Source organism: Rhinolophus sinicus, chromosome 16 (assembly GCF_057876585.1).
Source record: "Rhinolophus sinicus isolate RSI-liver-muscle chromosome 16, RSI-T2T, whole genome shotgun sequence".
NCBI lineage: Eukaryota > Metazoa > Chordata > Mammalia > Chiroptera > Rhinolophidae > Rhinolophus > Rhinolophus sinicus.
The window spans coordinates 89,263,426-89,280,321 of NC_142516.1; the positions used below are offsets into that span (position 1 = coordinate 89,263,426).

Below are 16,896 nucleotides of genomic sequence, written 5' to 3' on the forward strand. Positions count from 1 at the left end.
TTATAAAAACTTAACCCTGATTATGCAGTGATCAAGGATAGGTTTTCTTTGACTTTTTAGGGGGAGGTGCTTGAGAAGTCTTAGGTGTTTACAAGAGGACAATGCTGTTTTATTTTTAAAATTGAAATGACTGTAGGAATTTGAGGACAAAATTAAGTGTGAAAATTTTCAGTGGTGTCTTTCACTCCGAAGCCATTGCTACCTCATCACAATTGCATTGCAAATATAGCACATACATACAGGTCTGGGCCCTTGAAAGTGAGTTAATACTAACTTTTCTTAGAAGTCAGTCATGGTTTTTTTTTTTTTTTAAGATTTTATTGGGGAAGGGGAACAGGACTTTATTGGGGAACAGTGTGTACTTCAGGACTTTTTTCCAAGTCATGTTGTCCTTTCAATCTTAGTTGTGGAGGGTTCTGTTCAGCTTCAAGTTGTCCTTTCAGTCTTAGTTGTAGAGGGCGCAGCTCAGCTCCAGGTCCAGTTGCCGTTGCTAGTTGCAGGTGGCACAGCTCACCATCCCTTGCGTGAGTCGAACTGGCAACCTTGTGGTTGAGAGGGCATGCTCCAACCAACTGAGCCATCCGGGAGCTCAGCGGCAGCTCAGCTCAAGGTGCCGTGTTCAATTTTAGTTGCAGGGGGCGCTGCCCACCATCCCTTGCGGGATTTGAGGAATTGAACTGGCAACCTTGTGGTTGAGAGCCCATGCTCCAACCAACAACTGAGCCATCCGGGAGGCAGCTCAGCTCAAGGTGCCGTGTTCAATCTTAGTTGCAGGGGGCAGAGCCCACCATCCCTTGCAGGACTTGAGGAATTGAACTGGCAACCTTGTGGTTGAGAGCCCACTGGCCCATGTGGGAATCCAACCGGCAGCCTTCGGAGTTAGGAGCACGGAGCTCTAACTGCCTGAGCCACCGGCCCGGCCCCAGAAGTCAATTATGTTTGATAAAATCATCAATTTATTAGATTTCATATGAATCTTTGCTGAACTTTACTTTCTTTTGTAACTACCATAAATGTAACTCAAGACCTTTGGAGAAAAAGATATATAGATTATAGATATAGGTATATAGATGTATATATCAATAAATTATTTTATTGAAAAATCTAGTTGCGCTCAATAAAACTGAAAAAATGTCCCTTGTGTGTGTCTAAAAAAAGTTGCAATTTTCATTTTTTTCTCCAGTATTTTAGATTTCAGTGTTAATATTTATAAATGATGATTCTTTTCTATTTACTTGAACATGACTTTAAGTACTTACCGTGTTTCCCCGAAAATAAGACCTAGCTGGACAATCAGCTCTACTGCGTCTTTTGGAGCAAAAATTAATACAAGACTAGGTCTTGTATTAAGTTTTTATATTAAATCTTATAATCTTATATTAAAATTAATATAAGACCTGGTCTTATATTAAGTTTTTGCTCCAAAGGATGCATTAGAGCTGATAGCCCAGCTAGGTCTTATTTTCGGGGAAACATGGAATTTCTTAGTTTTGAGTTGCTACATGAACTTTAAAATAATTTTTATTGTGATTCATTAATTTAAATCTTAAAATTCTGCTTTTTAAAAGTTTGAACTAGCCTGTCACTCAAAATTTGTGAGTTTTGTTTGACAGTCTCAGTTTTTATATATTTCAGATGTTACAAGCTTTTCAGTCAGTCCATCCTACATCACAGGCAACTACTCTTCTGTTTTGATCACTATAGATTAGTTTTGCCTGTGTTTGATCTTCATATAAATGGAATATCACAAGGTGTACTGTTGTCTCTTGCTCCTTTCAGGCAGCGTAATGTTTCAGGGGCTCATCTGTTTTTGCACATAGCAGTGGTTGTGTCTGATCACTGCATGGGACACCGTTCCTTGAACACGACACATTTTGTTGGTCGGGTCTCCTACAGATGCAATCCTGGAGGTTAGGAACATTCTTGTACAAGTTATTTACACATTTCCTTTTTTGTGGGAAAGAATCTAGGAGTGGAATTGCTGAATATAGGGTGTGTGACATTTCTTAGAACATGTCTGTTCCCACTTTACATCCCCTTGAGCAGAGCACTGTTGCTCTGCCTTGTCAACACTGTCGGTCATATTCATTTTAGCCATTAGAGTGCGTGCATGGATGGTATTGTGGTGGTAGTGGACGTTTCCCTAGTAACTCCTCGTCTTGACTACGTTTTCATATGCTTTTTGGCCATTTAGATACTTTTTTTTGGTAAGTACTTTTACTTTTCCTTACTCACCATGAATACCCTCATTGCTATTTAAAAGTAGGTTGTGTGGTTTAGATTGCTATTTGATGTAAAACATCAATCTATGTATAACCAATGATGTGGGGGAAAAAATCAGTAGCTTTAATAGAATTCTGAAAAGCCAGATGATGTTGAGAATCCAGAATTGAATGTTCCTATTATGGAGTTTTGCTGTTTGCAAAATATCAACTGAAAGATGGAAGTCATTCGTTATATAATTGAATTTTTATTATGATATCTGACATGTGAACTTCGGTGGAAGATCCACAGATTTGACAGAAAATCAAAATCTTAGTTTTCTTCTTTGTTTTATTGCAAATTTTCAATCCAAAAGAGTCATGTTAAAATTAAACATGTTGAGAAAACTTTTGTTTTTAATTTCCAATTAACTGTTAATTGTAGTCTGTTATATCATTTATTCACCAGTTGAAATTATATTACATCATAAAGGAGGATGAACTCACAGGTGTGTCAAGTATTTTACAGATTTGCTACTGTCGTGAGCATTTTCTCAAGTTTTCTTGGGAAATGATGGCTTTTGAATTTTTGGCCTTTATCTTTTTGATGTTATTATTCTCTTAATCACACACTATTTCCCTATGCTCTTTGAAGATAAATTATTTGCTGCTTAAAGATTATTTCAGTCCAGAGTATACTCCATATTTTGCCTGTTGTGACTTGCGTATAATAATAGCATTTGGCTTATTTATTTCTTTATTCTGTATCTGTCATGGCAAAGGAACAAATTCAGTTGTGAACACTGCTCTGGAGTTCTGATGGTCAGGTTTGGTAACGCAGAACCCCTTCCCGACCAACTTCAGAACTTGTTTATCAGAAGGGAAGCCCTGGTCTTGAGCACGCTGATGAAAAATGAGATTCCTTTGTGCTCGCTACCATGGGAGTCCAGAGAAAATCCACTTTTTACGTGACTTCTGGCAAGGTGTTTTTCAACATGAGCCATTCTTAAAATCCTATTTCTTTGGTTTTTACCATTCATGTGTTATAATTTGAACAGTTTTGTAGAGCACTCACTGCTCAGCCTCTGTTGAATTATATGTTACCTATATTTTCAACATTCCTTTTTTAGAATGTATCCCTATTGTAGTTTATGTATTACATAATATAAACTATATGTAATATGAAGGATAGTAGACTCATACTCAGTGGAAAAGGATACCTTCTTTAAAGTGGAAGGGGACAGTGTTAGGTGCATTGTTACATAGTTGACTATTACGGCGGGGTTTAAATCCCTTGTGAAGATTCTCGTGATCTGTACGCAACGTGTTAAGAATGGGCCTTTGTATCTTAGATGTTTTATTTCTTAAGGAAAGTATATGGTGTTGGCTGTTAACATTTCTGACTATGAAAAATCTTAGGGTGTGGTTACAGAAGCCCTTTTCACTCTTAACAATTCAAATGTTTTGGCATAGGAGGGTTAAATCCAACACAAACTTGCTTGTGATTCTTATTGACCAAGTTACATCCTGAAATTAATTAACACTTTTGTCCAATGTGATGTTAGTTATGCTTTAAGATTTCAGTTAAGAGAGACCCTTTAATGCAATTATTGGTTGGGTTTTTTGTTGTTGTTGTTGTTGTTTTGGCCAGTGTCACCAATGGAAAGAGCTATTTTTCAGGATCAGAAATATTAAAGTCCTTCTATCGTTATGTATGAACCTTCTGGGCATTCAGATTTTAAAATCCAAATTATGAGTGTCATTGAGTGGATGTCAGCGTGCCTTTCCCCGTAATTGTTTTATCAGTGTTGTCTATACTTCAATATACAGTATACCTAGTCACAGAACTGGTGTTTGTCTCTGAGTATTGAATGCAAGTATTAAGATGATCCACCCTTTTAAAGACTGAAAAAAGCTAGAACTTGGCTAAATTGTAGAGATTATCTTTTTAGGATTCATTATATTTAATGCTTTGTAAATTGCACATTCACTTTCTTGAACAGTTAAGACTTAATCAAAGTTTTAGTCCTGGTATCATTGTATCATTAAGAATTAAGTAATCCACTTAAGCTTGGTTTATGGTTCCATTTATTCTTGTCAATCTTAACTTAAACAAAGGCAATATATATAGAAGTCAGAATTTTATAAAACTAACCTAAGAATGCTAATGACTCGAGCAGACACCTAACAAGTATCACATGCAGTGAAATGCTAGTTGCTAGTTGTAAAAGGTTATTTTTTGTATGACAATGCCTTTTTTTGAAAAAAATACTGAAGGTTTTATACCTGGGGCCATGGATCCTGTTGGATTATTGAGGTGTGTATTAGGGTAATCTATGTATTTCCCTTAAATTACATGCATAATTTTATATACACATTTTTTACTTTCATATTTTTTGAATTCATACTTTACATATTTTACATACTCTACTTTTGGATTCATTTTTTACATTCATACTTTATCCAATTCTCAGGTCAATTTGAGACTCAAATGGGTTTTGAAAATAATACTGAACCGGGGTAATTAATTATTACAGTATTTTGGGGTCATGTACCCCTAAGAATTTAAAAGAATTGAGCACAAATCTGTTGGTGGTGTACTATTGTACTAATATTTCAGGTACTTTATAAAACACATTCGATAAGGATGAGATAACATAAATCTATACTTCAATAAAACATGTGGGGTACATGCTCTCTGGAGAACATTGGCGCAAGGTGTTAGGGTAGGTAAGATAATTTTCTCATGGAGCACAGCAGACTGTGCGCCGTGCCTTGGATCAAGTAGAATAAAATTTTGTAGATACAGTAGGAATAATTGTAGGTTTTTTTATTATAAGGTTCCAAGCTTTCAGGAGGACCTACCTATGGACATAAAAAAAGGGATTTAGCAAAATAGACTCAGTATTTTAAAATCATTGAAGATTTATTTGAGGATTTAATAGTGTTTAATGCCAAAACGTAAAATTGACTTGAATTTTAAATGAGTTCTTTGAGGAAATGAATTAAAGGAAAATCTTACTGAATGGAAATAAATGAGGTAAAGACTAAATAGCATCTTAATGGAAACTGAATACTGTTAAGAACTTTAAGAAATGAGTTAGCACTTCTAAAAAAATTATTTAAACTTGGTTATAAAAGGCTAAATCTGATTTTGTATCCTAGGATAAAAGGACACATGGGTGAAGCTACCTGAAATTTGACTTCCAGCACGAATCGGAAGTTAGGGACGAGAAGGGCTGGAGCCATGTTTCCTTTCAGGTACGTCCTTTCTAGTTTTAGTCATTCTTCCTGATGCTGCCTGTTGACTCGGTGGACATTTGTAATGGTAACTGTGCTGAGTTACGGAACGTGAGTGAATAGTTTATGGTAAGAAGTGGAACCTCAACTTGTCTGCATGTTGTCTACCGGTCCCCAGGTCACTGACCTGCTCTCTGAGCAAGACTGGGCGTTGTTTTCGCTCCAACTTGCCCTTATCTTTCCTCACTGGTGGTAATGTGTCTATCAATTTGTCTGTAGGTGAAAAGGGACTGAGAATAGAAATGACATTAAACGTCTTATTTACTGAAGGAGAAAATATTACCTTTTTGTGTTTCATGATCCGAAGCTTAAAATGTTAGTCTTAGGTTCCTTTGGTAAGTCTGTAATCTCAAAAATGGTTGAAAATAAAACCTGACCCATGCTAGGGATAGTAGCTCCATTTCTCTCTTGCAGCTTTCCTCCCTCTTTATTATTGCTTTAAGTCAGACAAAAAATTGTATGGGAACTTTTACATTCTGTGATCTTGATGACAGAATTCCAGTAGTGGTGTACTGTCATCCTGATAGGTCCAGTGTCACCTTTGTCCTTTCCTGGTGATGACACTGCATTTGTATTGCTACTGAGAGTGGTCTGGGGACGAGCAGCATCAGTGTCTCAACTCCTTGGACGTGCAGAACCTCAGGACACGGGCCACCAAGCCAGGCTGCCTCACGCACTGAGGGGCACGATGCACGCGTCTTTACCCTTGAGAACGATCTGATCCCTCATGCCACACAGAAGTGGGGCAGCTGTTCTGTGTAGTTATCCAGCTCTAGAAAATTCACGCTGGGCGGTGAGTCAGAGCTGGTCCCTCGTCATCACCTGGAACTTAAGAATGCACATTCTCAGGTCTATGCTTGTCCTGCTAAAAGGGGCGGGACCTAACTGTGTTTTTAAAAGCCCACCAGGAAATGCTGGTTTGTACTAGAGCCACTGACATGAGTTAAGGAAAGGACTCTAATGCCTATCAGCTAATCGCTGGACCAAAGCTGTGGCCTTAGGTGGCCTCAGAGAGAGGGCGCTCATCAAGGGGCTGTCACTGCTACTTCAGGATTTTGGTTCATGTTGGTAATAAAGGATTGAATACTGTTCATTTACAGTAACTGCTTTTCGTTAGATTTTTATTTTCTAGTCAGTGAAAAGAAAGTGGTCCATTCCCAAAAGATACTCTAGTTTATTAATTTTTTTTCTTTTTTTTTTTAAAGATTTTTATTGGGGAAGGGGAACAGGACTTTATTGGGGAACAGTGTGTACTTCCAGGCCTTTTCTCCAAGTCAAGTGGTTGTCCTTTCAATCTTAGTTGTGGAGGGTCCTGTTCAGCTTTAAGTTGTTGTTCTTTCAGTCTTAGTGTGGAGGGCGCAGCTCAGCTCCAGGGCCAGTTGCAGTTGCTAGTTGCAGGGGGCACAGCCCACCATCCCTTGCGGGACTCGAGGAATTGAACTGGCAACCTTGTGGTTGAGAGCCCACTGGCCCATGTGGGAATCGAACCGGCAGCCTTCGGAGTTAGGAACACGGAGCTCTAACCAACTGAGCCACTGGGCCGGCCCTAGTTTATTTTCTGAATGTTAAATTAGTAAAAGGGCAAATATACATTTAATTCTAGTGGAAGTGACATGTCATTTTCCTCCTTCACAAATCTCGTTAAAGACATCGACTGTCTTTAGGTGACCCCAGGCTGCAGTTCTCACGCCTGGAGGTACAGAAGTCCTTGGCTGGCTCATAAGCCCACGGCAGGCCTAGCCACGTGGCGCTCAGGCCCGAATTCTCCTGTATAGTGGGGTGCTGCGGCTCTGGTCTGGGAATCAGTTTTTTGGCATTCATGTAATTACCTCTGCAGAGAGTTGATCTCTATATGAGCAGGCGCACAACAAAATACATTATAGAAGTGATGGATTACTGAAGAACATTTTATAGGGCAAATGTAGTAATTCAGTTCTTGAATATTGTTTGACTATAGTCCAGTTTATTTTCTGTATAACGGAATGCTTGTAATGACATGGGAGAAACAAGCCAGAAAAATTGTTTCATTTGTGAGTTTATTACACCATATAAACAGTGTATGGATGTATGAGCAATAACATTTGACATCTAAAAAATTAGGCCTCACGGACACATTTTATGGTTAAAATGATATTTGGAATCGTGCAAACTTTACATTTTCATTCAGGTTTTGTTTTAGAGGTGTTGACCTACTCCTTGGTGTAGTCTGGCTGGTTAATGTTGGAAAGTTTTATGGTAGCAGCCCACAAACACAGAATTACCCCCGTTTTCAACCCCTGCAAACGGGAACCACTAGATCCTGCGATTTTGGGTCAGTCCCCAAGATAAGGAACTACTCAGGAAATGTGGCATTTTTCTGAGAAAATTGTATTTTCACTAAAGCATGTAACTTGGCCCAAGTAAAGTAAACAATGCGCAGTATGAATAAGACAGGGATTATGTCGTGGAGTAATGAAAATTACTTTCTTCCAAATTAAACTGATGTCAAATACTAGGTTTTAGATTCCAACTGGGAGCTCAAGGTGCCAGATGACTATTTTCTGATTTTGTTTTGATTTGGTCCCAATGGAATTGTGAATCCTCATTGTCATTACAATTTCCAGCTTACCAGTAAGGTTCTGGGTACGCAGAGGGACAAGTCAGGCTTAGATACCGGATTTGGTGTGAAAGGAGCATTATCTGCGAGTCAGCACAGGACATAGGAAGCAGCAGTGTGGATTCCTTCCATTAGCCATCCTCAGAACTGAGCAAAGAGTTTAAACTTTTAAAACGTTAATTTTAGGGGTTTATACAGTATTATGCTATGAGACGTAGGTTCTCGTTTCATCAGTGCCCGCTCTTCGCTTACCAGCCTCCCGTGCACTTTTCCTTTCTCCATTTTTCGCTCAGGTAATTGAAAGCTGAGTAGAATTCTAAAAGCAGCACCTGAGTTTCAGACTGCAACCTCCTGACATTCCACTGAATAAAAACTACAAACTTAGTACAAATTTAAGAATTCAGATGGCAAAGACTTGAGAAGACAGTGTGTGAAATTGAGTAATTTCACATTCCTGGACCAAAGCCAAACTCACCATCTACCATATTAATTTTTCCTCCATTAGGGCTTATTTTCAGGGGATGTCTTATTTTCTCATGTACAACAATCTACATTTATTCAAATATAGTCATGTCATCTTCTGGAGCATTGTCATAACGTACTAAACGCGTCCGTATGGCTGACGATTTTAATGGGCTTATTTTTGAAACAGGTCTTATTTTCAGGGAAACACGGTAATTGTAGTAGCTCAACATTTAAGGAGTGCTATTAGGTACTTCTCTTTGTACTAGGTGTTGCAGATAAAAGAATGTGCAGTGTGCCTTCTGTAGCCAGACTCATCAGAGCAGACCAGATCTGAATGGTGTAGCTAGTAAATTAATTGAATACCCCAATTACTCGTCCTCACATCAGTCTACACTAGACAGGAGTAATTGCTGAGGAGTGTTTATTTTATTTTCCTTCTCTAAGATAAAATTGAAGTAAAAAGCTGTGTATTCACTGCTTTTCAGGGAATTTGTATCCCGTTTGTGATGACCTGCTGAGTCCTGAGGTCGCCAGGGCTGAGATGAACAGCTCAGGTACATGTTGTGTGTCACAGTTTGACCACACGAGGAGATTGCTGTTTTCTTCTGTAGTCCATGTGTGTACTACCCTGTGGTAAGGTCTGCGTACAATTGCTTTGTTTTCCAGAGAAATCACTGCCCACACTTTGTACATGTAAGAAACCCGAACTCAAGGACAAGTGCGTGTCTCACATGCTATAGAGAAGCTACAATTTAGAGCAGAACAGCTGTATGGAATTGTGTGGCTCTCGTTCTCTTCCTAGTAGACACACTGCTCAGAATGTCCCAGCACATGTGGCACACAGACAGGGCGGTGTACTCCAAGCTACCTCACACTTTCATGTTCCGACTTTCTGCCCTAGAGCATGACGCCTCCTTGATAAATAGCATATCCTTGTTTAGTGTGTTCTTAAGTTATTAGGCAAGATTCTGAGATAAATTTTCTTTCATGTAGTAAACTAAGGTACTAATGTTCCTTCATGTTCTATGTATTGTGAACTCAAATCTCACCTTTTTTCAGAAAACTATGAAATCAGATACAGTACTAGAATACAGTTCAATGTAGTTAGAAAAGTCCAATCCCAGCCATCACTCTGCTAAAAAACTAAAAGAGAATACACCAATATTGTGTTGTTTTATTGAGAAAACTGTAGGAAAAGGCAGTTTTAGTATGTGAAGTAAAAAATTGCTCTTAAATGTCATCACAATGTCGGGTGTAATATGTGACACACTGAAAATTTTTCATTAAAATTGTAACTTAGACAATTATAAACCTGATCAGGAACTAAATAATTTTATACATTTCCATAATCTAGACTAAGCCTGATTTATTAGTTTGCCAAATATTTCTTTAAAAAATGTAAGAGTTAGACCTGTGGAAAATCTACAGGAACGCTGGCAAAGCTCACTGCCGTTTCCCGTGTTCAAAATAAGGGCACAGGGCCTCGCTTTGAGTAAGGAGAAAGGTTTGAGGTAATAGCCTTTTCGGCCTCATAATGTCCTCGTTTACATTTTTTGCTGTATCTCAGACTCTGATTTATTATCTTTTCAAATAAAGGATAATTGGAAATCTACAAAGTTGTCACCTCCAACTGCATATCAGAAATAGAGCTGATCTCCCGTTTATACTTCAAGGGAGGTAAATTCAGGCTTTACTTAGTGCTTAGGTAACAAATTCACCCAGGTAGTAGAAAATTAAAAAGAAAAATGACTTCCTTTTTCTTAAATGACCCCTATATGCACCATTCCACATTGTGGAACAGCTGGACATGACCTCAACGTGAGCACTCTCTCCATAATGTACTGGAACACCGTGGCCCACATCTGAGACCAGAACAGACAGGCCTTAAACTGCATGAGGTTACAGACAAGACTTTACATGTGGAAGGGTTGGCTGTGCCACCATTCCCAGCTGCTTAGAACAAAGGAGTTAGGAAGGTCCAACAGGAAGTCCATGTCCACCCCACATCTTTGGTCACTGCAGCTGCACTCTGTACGCGCCTATCAGCAACTTCACCTATAGGGAGAGAAAACGCGCACAGATCAGCACAGAGGTGGCTCCCCTTTCTTAGCGGGGAGAACACACATGCCCAAGACTGGTTTGCAATATTGTCAGATTGGTTATTAATTTAAGTAGCAGTTTTAATAAAAAATCCAAGTGCTTATAATTTCATTTTTAGTTATTAAATGTTCTGTCTAGTCCACCTTCATTTTACAAGGAGAGGTTAGTGACCCGCCCAGAGACACACAGATGGCAATCCAATAGCAAAGCCTGGAACACACTCAGGCTGCTAGGTATGAGGTATGTCAGACACATCTGACGTTGAGGCAGGTGCACCAAGCACTCCACCCTGGGGAGCACATGTCTCTAGGAAAGGACCAGGAATACAACATTCTTGAAAATGTTGTCTAAATGACGATCATCTAGAGTAATAATCTGAGTAGGAACACTGAATATGAGAGGGTGTTCACCTTGGCAGAGGGCGCTTCCGTCAACCTTATAAAGAGTTTGTTGAGGCCTGCAAGAGGGCTGAACGAGTAAACAAAATGACTATCCTAGGGAGAGAGATCAGAAATTGTCAGTATTTCTTCCATCTTCTACATCTAGAAACAGCCTGACCATATCTAACAGTATAATCTCATCTTAAGAGCTCAGAAACCTTTAAGACTCCAGCGATAACAAATAAAAGTTTTGTACGTGAACTCACACAAGGAAATAACCTGTGATTTCTTTACTCTTCCCTTGATTTATTAAAAAGATATAAATAAACAATATCCAGATAAGTCTTTGGGATTAGAATGTATCCAGCCATACATAGCATAAGTATTAAAAATCTTCATAAATCTTCATAACTACTCAATTGCTTAATTCAGCCTAAGAAGTCTAAATGTGGCAAAAGAATCATGCAAAAAGATTCTTCAAGAGCATTTTTTATATTAAAAATGAATTTACACAGGCACTAATTATATATTTTTAAATGTTTATAAAATCAAAGTTATAGCATGCTTATCTAAAATTAACCATTAAAACCAAGTATAAGTTAAGCATTAAGTATAAATACAACCAGTGTTATACAGTGACTATTTGAAGCATGAACAGGTATAAACAGGTATACTTTTCTTCCTTTTACAATTTCCTTGTTTCTTGTACCATTTCTAAGACATGGTAAATAAACATAATGTAAGGCTGAAATAGCAAACATTTAGAAAGATTTTTGACAAAATTTAGGATACTTTTACTTTAAGATTACCGGTTATTGACTCATTTCCACAAACGGTTTACAGAATTATAATTAACATATTTTATTAAAACAGCAATTTAGAAGTCATCTGTACATTTGATTAGAAAAATCTGCTTTTCATTAATGAACTACAGAAAACTTACCAGAAAAATAGGAAGTTGAAATTTATCGTTTAAAACTACAGCTTGTACACTACACGGTCCACAGAGTCGGGCTATAACATCTTTACCCAGAAAGTTTGCGTGGAAAATAAACAACAGGATGCCAGAGCCTGAATAGGGGAGTAGGGGAGATGTAAACACAGGTGTTAACACACATCTAGCCACGCCCCCATGCATGGCCCTGCCCATGGCGGGGGAGCGGCCACACAGCCAGGCCAGGGCAACTCACACATCAGACAAGGAGCCCTCCAATGCCCAAACTTGGGGCTGAGTATTTTTCAAATCACAACTTTGTTTTTCTCCAAGTAGTCCCTACTGGTAGCTCATGGAAGAGACTTAAAAATATGCTTTTCTACATTAAAGTTATTTTAGTTTTCTTAAAAAGTCATATTTAAAAACTGCTATTGAATGCATAAAAATGTCCATGGAAGCAAACCGCTAGAAATTTCTATGGTGGTTGTGCTTAGGTTTGAGTGATTTTCCATTTTCTTCCACATCCGGTTTTGTCTTTTCCAAATTTTCTGATTAACAGCTAAAAACCTGGTCTTTTAAAAAAAGGCATGAGATTTGAAGTTTTCGCTGAATATCCAAATATTTGCAACATTCTTTTTTTTTTCATTTGAAGAAAAAGCTGTAGTTTTAATATGATCTCTGTGACTTTTATGGTAAACTATTTCTAACATGATAAAATATTGATCCAGGCCAATTATAAACAAGAGGAAACTTTATAAAAGACCCCAAAGGACCATTTGCTTTGTTTGTTTTGGGCCCAGGAAAAAGGGGAACTCAGGGCCCTTGGCTTCTTGTACCTGTCCCATCGAGCTATTTAAGGCTTGACCCAGTGATTTTGCTCTCCAGCATTACAATGTAAACTGTCCACCTGAATAGTCAAAACTACAAAATACGACTCTTGAATGCCAAGTTCACCAAACACTAAGGTGTTATGAATGGCTGTCTTTAATTGGTAGGGCTATATATGTTCTTGAATACACTTGTTTTTTAAAAAGGTGGAGGGTTTTGTTTTGTGGTTGTTTTTTTTAAAGCCAGAGCCCAGCTTACCTCTACTTCCTATGTGTAGTATCCGTGTCCTAAAGAAAGCATGGCATGGCCATGGTCCTGCTTTTGTTAAGCAGAGGCCAGGAAACAGAACTGACGTTTCCATCTCTTGCTACTAAACTTTATTAAGGGGCAAGACTATTAGAAATAATAAAATTGAGGAAAAAATATTGATTCTGGGCTTAGAATGTTAAAGGTAAATTTTAATAAAAATCAGTTTAAATAAAAACTGGTATAATTAACTAAGGCCCAGCTTCCTTACTTATTTAAAAAGTGCTAACACCATGCTCTGTGGACCCCTCAAAGTCACCTGGGATGGTGGGTATCAGTGGGGTCTCTTTTTTTCTGCCAGAGTAGCTCGGCTATTATTTTACGTAATTATACGTAATGGAATTTTCTTAAGGTTTGTTCAAAGAAAGAATTCTAAAATAATCAGTTATAGTGTCACATTTCTAAAACAGAGAAAACACTGGCTTACCTTCTGGTATGTTCTGTAGAGGTTTGTAATTGAAATCCATTGAAAAATCTGGCCCCTCACAGAGACGGTGACATGCTATCGGGAAAACTGGTTCTAGGAGAGCAAGACGTGCTTCAAAGTAATCCTTTATGGTTTCTTCCGCTACTCTAGAGAGTCTGCTCAGAAGTATGTAGTAAGAGTTGTTAATATTAACGTAGAAAAGAATCATGAGCCATACAATAATTAAACTACTGAGTACCGGTGAGGCCTTTCCAGATCACATCCTGCTCTCTGCTCTCGGCTTCTGATGTGCTACCTATTTGTCCATGTCCTCTCCCAGGAATGCAGGGTCCAGAGGCCAGTCTCCCCTAATGCTGTCTCAGTGCCCAACTGTCTGAACACTGCCTGGCACACAGATAGTGCTCAACACATAACCTGTCTAATGATGACCAATTTGGAGGACCAGCGATGAGAATTCTATCCAAAAATTCAAGAATTGCCACACACACACACGTCTTGTTACAGTGCTTAGTTTAGGAAGCAAATAAAATGATTAATATTAATTCAAAAAATACTTTTAAACTATCTCATCTGGTTTGCCCAGGATACGGGATATTCTAGTTTTAGGAGGTTAAGTCCAAAGGCCCAGAAAACCCTTTAGTCAGCTTTAAAACAAAGACCAGCAGCCCAGGAACCCCTCTGCCTCATGCAAACCAGGAAGGCTGGCGGCTCTACCTGCACACTAACTATTACCACCAGAGTAGACAGACGAGCTGTCTTCCTGGGAGGCCTGGCAGTCAGGTGCTGCCGGCCATAGGTGCACGCAGAAATGATGGGCTGGGGGAGGAAGGAGCTCCCCACAAAGGTAGTCATGGGGCAGTGCCCTCGCTTTGGCCTTGGCCTTCTTTGTCTCTTGTCTGAAATTTACTTTTCTTTGTGCTTAGAACATAGATCCTACACCTGGTCTTCCAGGTATGAAGACCCAAGTCATACTCTAAGTGTGCAAGAGGGAGGGGACAGTGGCCATTCCTGCCCAAGGCTGCCTGCTATTGTGACAATAATCTACTTGTATGAACTTCAATAAAATAAAATGGTTTAGAAGTCATTTGAAAAACAAGGAACTTGAATGGATAAACTGATGCATCCAGACAGTGGGATGATTATTTGGCACTAAAAGGAAATGCACTATCAGCCATGAGAAGACATGGAGGACCCTTAAATGCAGTATCAGTAAGTAAAAGACGCCAATCTGAAAAGGCTACATAGCATGTTGCAACTCTGACATCCTGGAAGAGGTGAGACTATGGAGACAAATGATCAGGGGTTGCCAGGGTTTTGGGGGTGGGGGGTGGGATGGATAGGCAGAGCACGGAATTGTCAGGGCAGTTCTGTGTGGCGCTGTGAAGGTGGGTGTGTGTCATTATACATTTGTTGAAACCCACAGAAGGCACAACAGGATGGTGAATCCTAACAAAACTATGGATTTTGGATAACTGTCCACGCGGATTTGTTAACTGCACTATTCTGGTAGGATGGTGATAGTGGGGAGGCAGGGGCATACAGAAAATCTCTACTTTCTACCCTGTCACTATGAACGTAAAAGTACTCAAAAAGTGTCTATTAAAAAAGAATAGAGGGGCGGCTGGTTAGCTCAGTTGGTTAGAGCGCGATACTCATAACACCAGGGCTGCCGGGTCAATCCCCACATGGGCCACTGTGAGCTGCGCCCTCCACAACTACATTGAAACAACTACTTGGCCTGGAGCTGATGGGTCCTGGGAAAACACACTTAAAATAAAAGTTAAAAAAAAAAAAAAAATTTTAAATGGTTTTAAAATGTGAGCCCGTTAAGAACATAATTAATATTTTAAGGCTATTCCTAGATAATAGTGTTAAGTTTGGAAGTTTCTAAGACCTCAGCAACATGCAGAAAACAATTCACATGCCATTAAATTCATGATTTTTTGAGAACGGAATCCTGTCAGGACCTCTACTTGCCAATCTTTCTCTGAGCAGTTACATGCAGACCATTCCAGTTTTGATGTGTGGTAACCATGGCATGTTCCCATCACACTTACGTGTCTAAGTGATTCTTCAGCAAGTCATACACCAACCCGTTGTTACACTGCTTTGCAAAATACATCGCATTATTTTGGTGCTTTGACAAAATATTGCAGTCGGCTCCACATTCAATTACAAGTCGGACAATGTCCGAATTTCCTCTTTTACAGGCCTACGTCCAAAGGGGAAACAAAAAATAGTAATAATTACTTAAGTGCAAAATGAGGTAACTACCAGTCACTGTCTGTCCCTTTATCCACACAAGCCTGGGAGTTCTTTGTGAAGAGGGCAAAGAAGGTTGGATTGGGGACAACACCTGGAGTCAGGACTCCCCAAGTGTCAGAAACTGTTACATAAATGGAAGAGCAAACAGAACAGAAATCTGTGCTGCATTCAATTAATTCCTGACCTGACTTGATTCCTTGGGAAATGGGTAACTTTGAAAGATACTTCTGTCTCAAGACAAACACCAGCCTCTTTCCAAGGTCTGTTGTGTTCCTCGTTTCACCTATTTCACCACAGGCATCTGGTGGCCCCGCCCTAGAGCAGTCAACACTACGTAGCATCACAAAATAATTTCAAAATTTTCCTACAAGCTGCCCTAAAAGAGATTAATAAATAAGCATAGACACTAACTTGAATTGATTAAATCTAAGATTGAGCTGTGACAGTTTAAAGACCTTTTCTGGAGTATCTGTTTAGAACGCACCTGCTGACTTTTCAATAAGATAGTTTTAAACTCCTGCTTTGAGTGCCACCTCTGTTCTAAGCATATGGCAATAGTAGAAAGTCAAAATTCAAAAGCAGGGCTCCTGAACAAAAGCGTCTTTTCCATGAGTCAGCAGTGAGCCACGTTCAAAGCCCAGGTGTGGAAAGGCTCGGCTCCCTCCCTGACGGGGCGGCACCCCACACAGGCTTTCGGGAGGCAGTGGCAGGACAGCCAGCCCGCACACAGGGAGCTAACCACACAGGGAGCTAACGCACTCAGTGTCGTGTTGGGGCTGTTGTGTCCTAACAGCATCTTAGCCACAGCAACAGGCAAGGACATGCTGATTTTGCCTCGGGGACCCAAATCAAAACTAACCACTAGGGAGGGTAATAAAAAGGGTGACTGGGGAGCCTTTAACAGCTTTCAGCTCAAAAGTAGCTGCAAACCACAATCCCAAACACAGGAAGGAACCCGAGGCTAAGAAGATGGATTCACCACCATAAAATGGCAATGGGAGGACAGCCTGCGCTTCCCCACCCCCAGGGCTGCACGTGTCCTATTCCAGGTCCTGTTTTCAAACAGCTTGGCCACCTGTCATCCATCTGAGGCT

At 39.5% G+C, this 16,896-nt stretch overlaps 1 protein-coding gene and 1 long non-coding RNA gene across 4 annotated transcripts in view; one reads left to right on the forward strand and one right to left on the reverse strand.

The window, feature by feature from the left end:
- Window positions 1-7,518: 7,518 nt before the first annotated feature.
- The window catches only part of MPHOSPH8 (M-phase phosphoprotein 8), a 47,033-nt gene continuing 37,655 nt past the window's right edge, over window positions 7,519-16,896 (reverse strand). The window contains exons 10-14 of one of the 3 annotated variants that reach the window (XM_019749593.3): window positions 15,595-15,749; window positions 13,538-13,692; window positions 11,986-12,113; window positions 11,073-11,156; window positions 7,519-10,617 (exon numbers count right to left, since the gene is read on the reverse strand). In XM_019749593.3, coding sequence (XP_019605152.2) covers window positions 10,576-10,617; window positions 11,073-11,156; window positions 11,986-12,113; window positions 13,538-13,692; window positions 15,595-15,749 — 564 coding nt within the window. In that variant the 3' untranslated portion in view covers window positions 7,519-10,575. Of the gene's footprint in view, window positions 11,157-11,985; window positions 12,114-12,412; window positions 12,549-13,537; window positions 13,693-15,594; window positions 15,750-16,896 lie in introns of those variants that run through there. The other 2 variants (XM_019749592.3, XM_019749594.3) reach the window with 2 other exon arrangements.
- The window catches only part of LOC148755066 (uncharacterized), a 28,335-nt gene continuing 25,130 nt past the window's right edge, over window positions 13,692-16,896 (forward strand). Inside the window, exon 1 of the long non-coding RNA XR_016019264.1 lies at window positions 13,692-14,746. This is a non-coding gene — a long non-coding RNA (uncharacterized LOC148755066). The remainder of the gene's footprint in view (window positions 14,747-16,896) is intronic.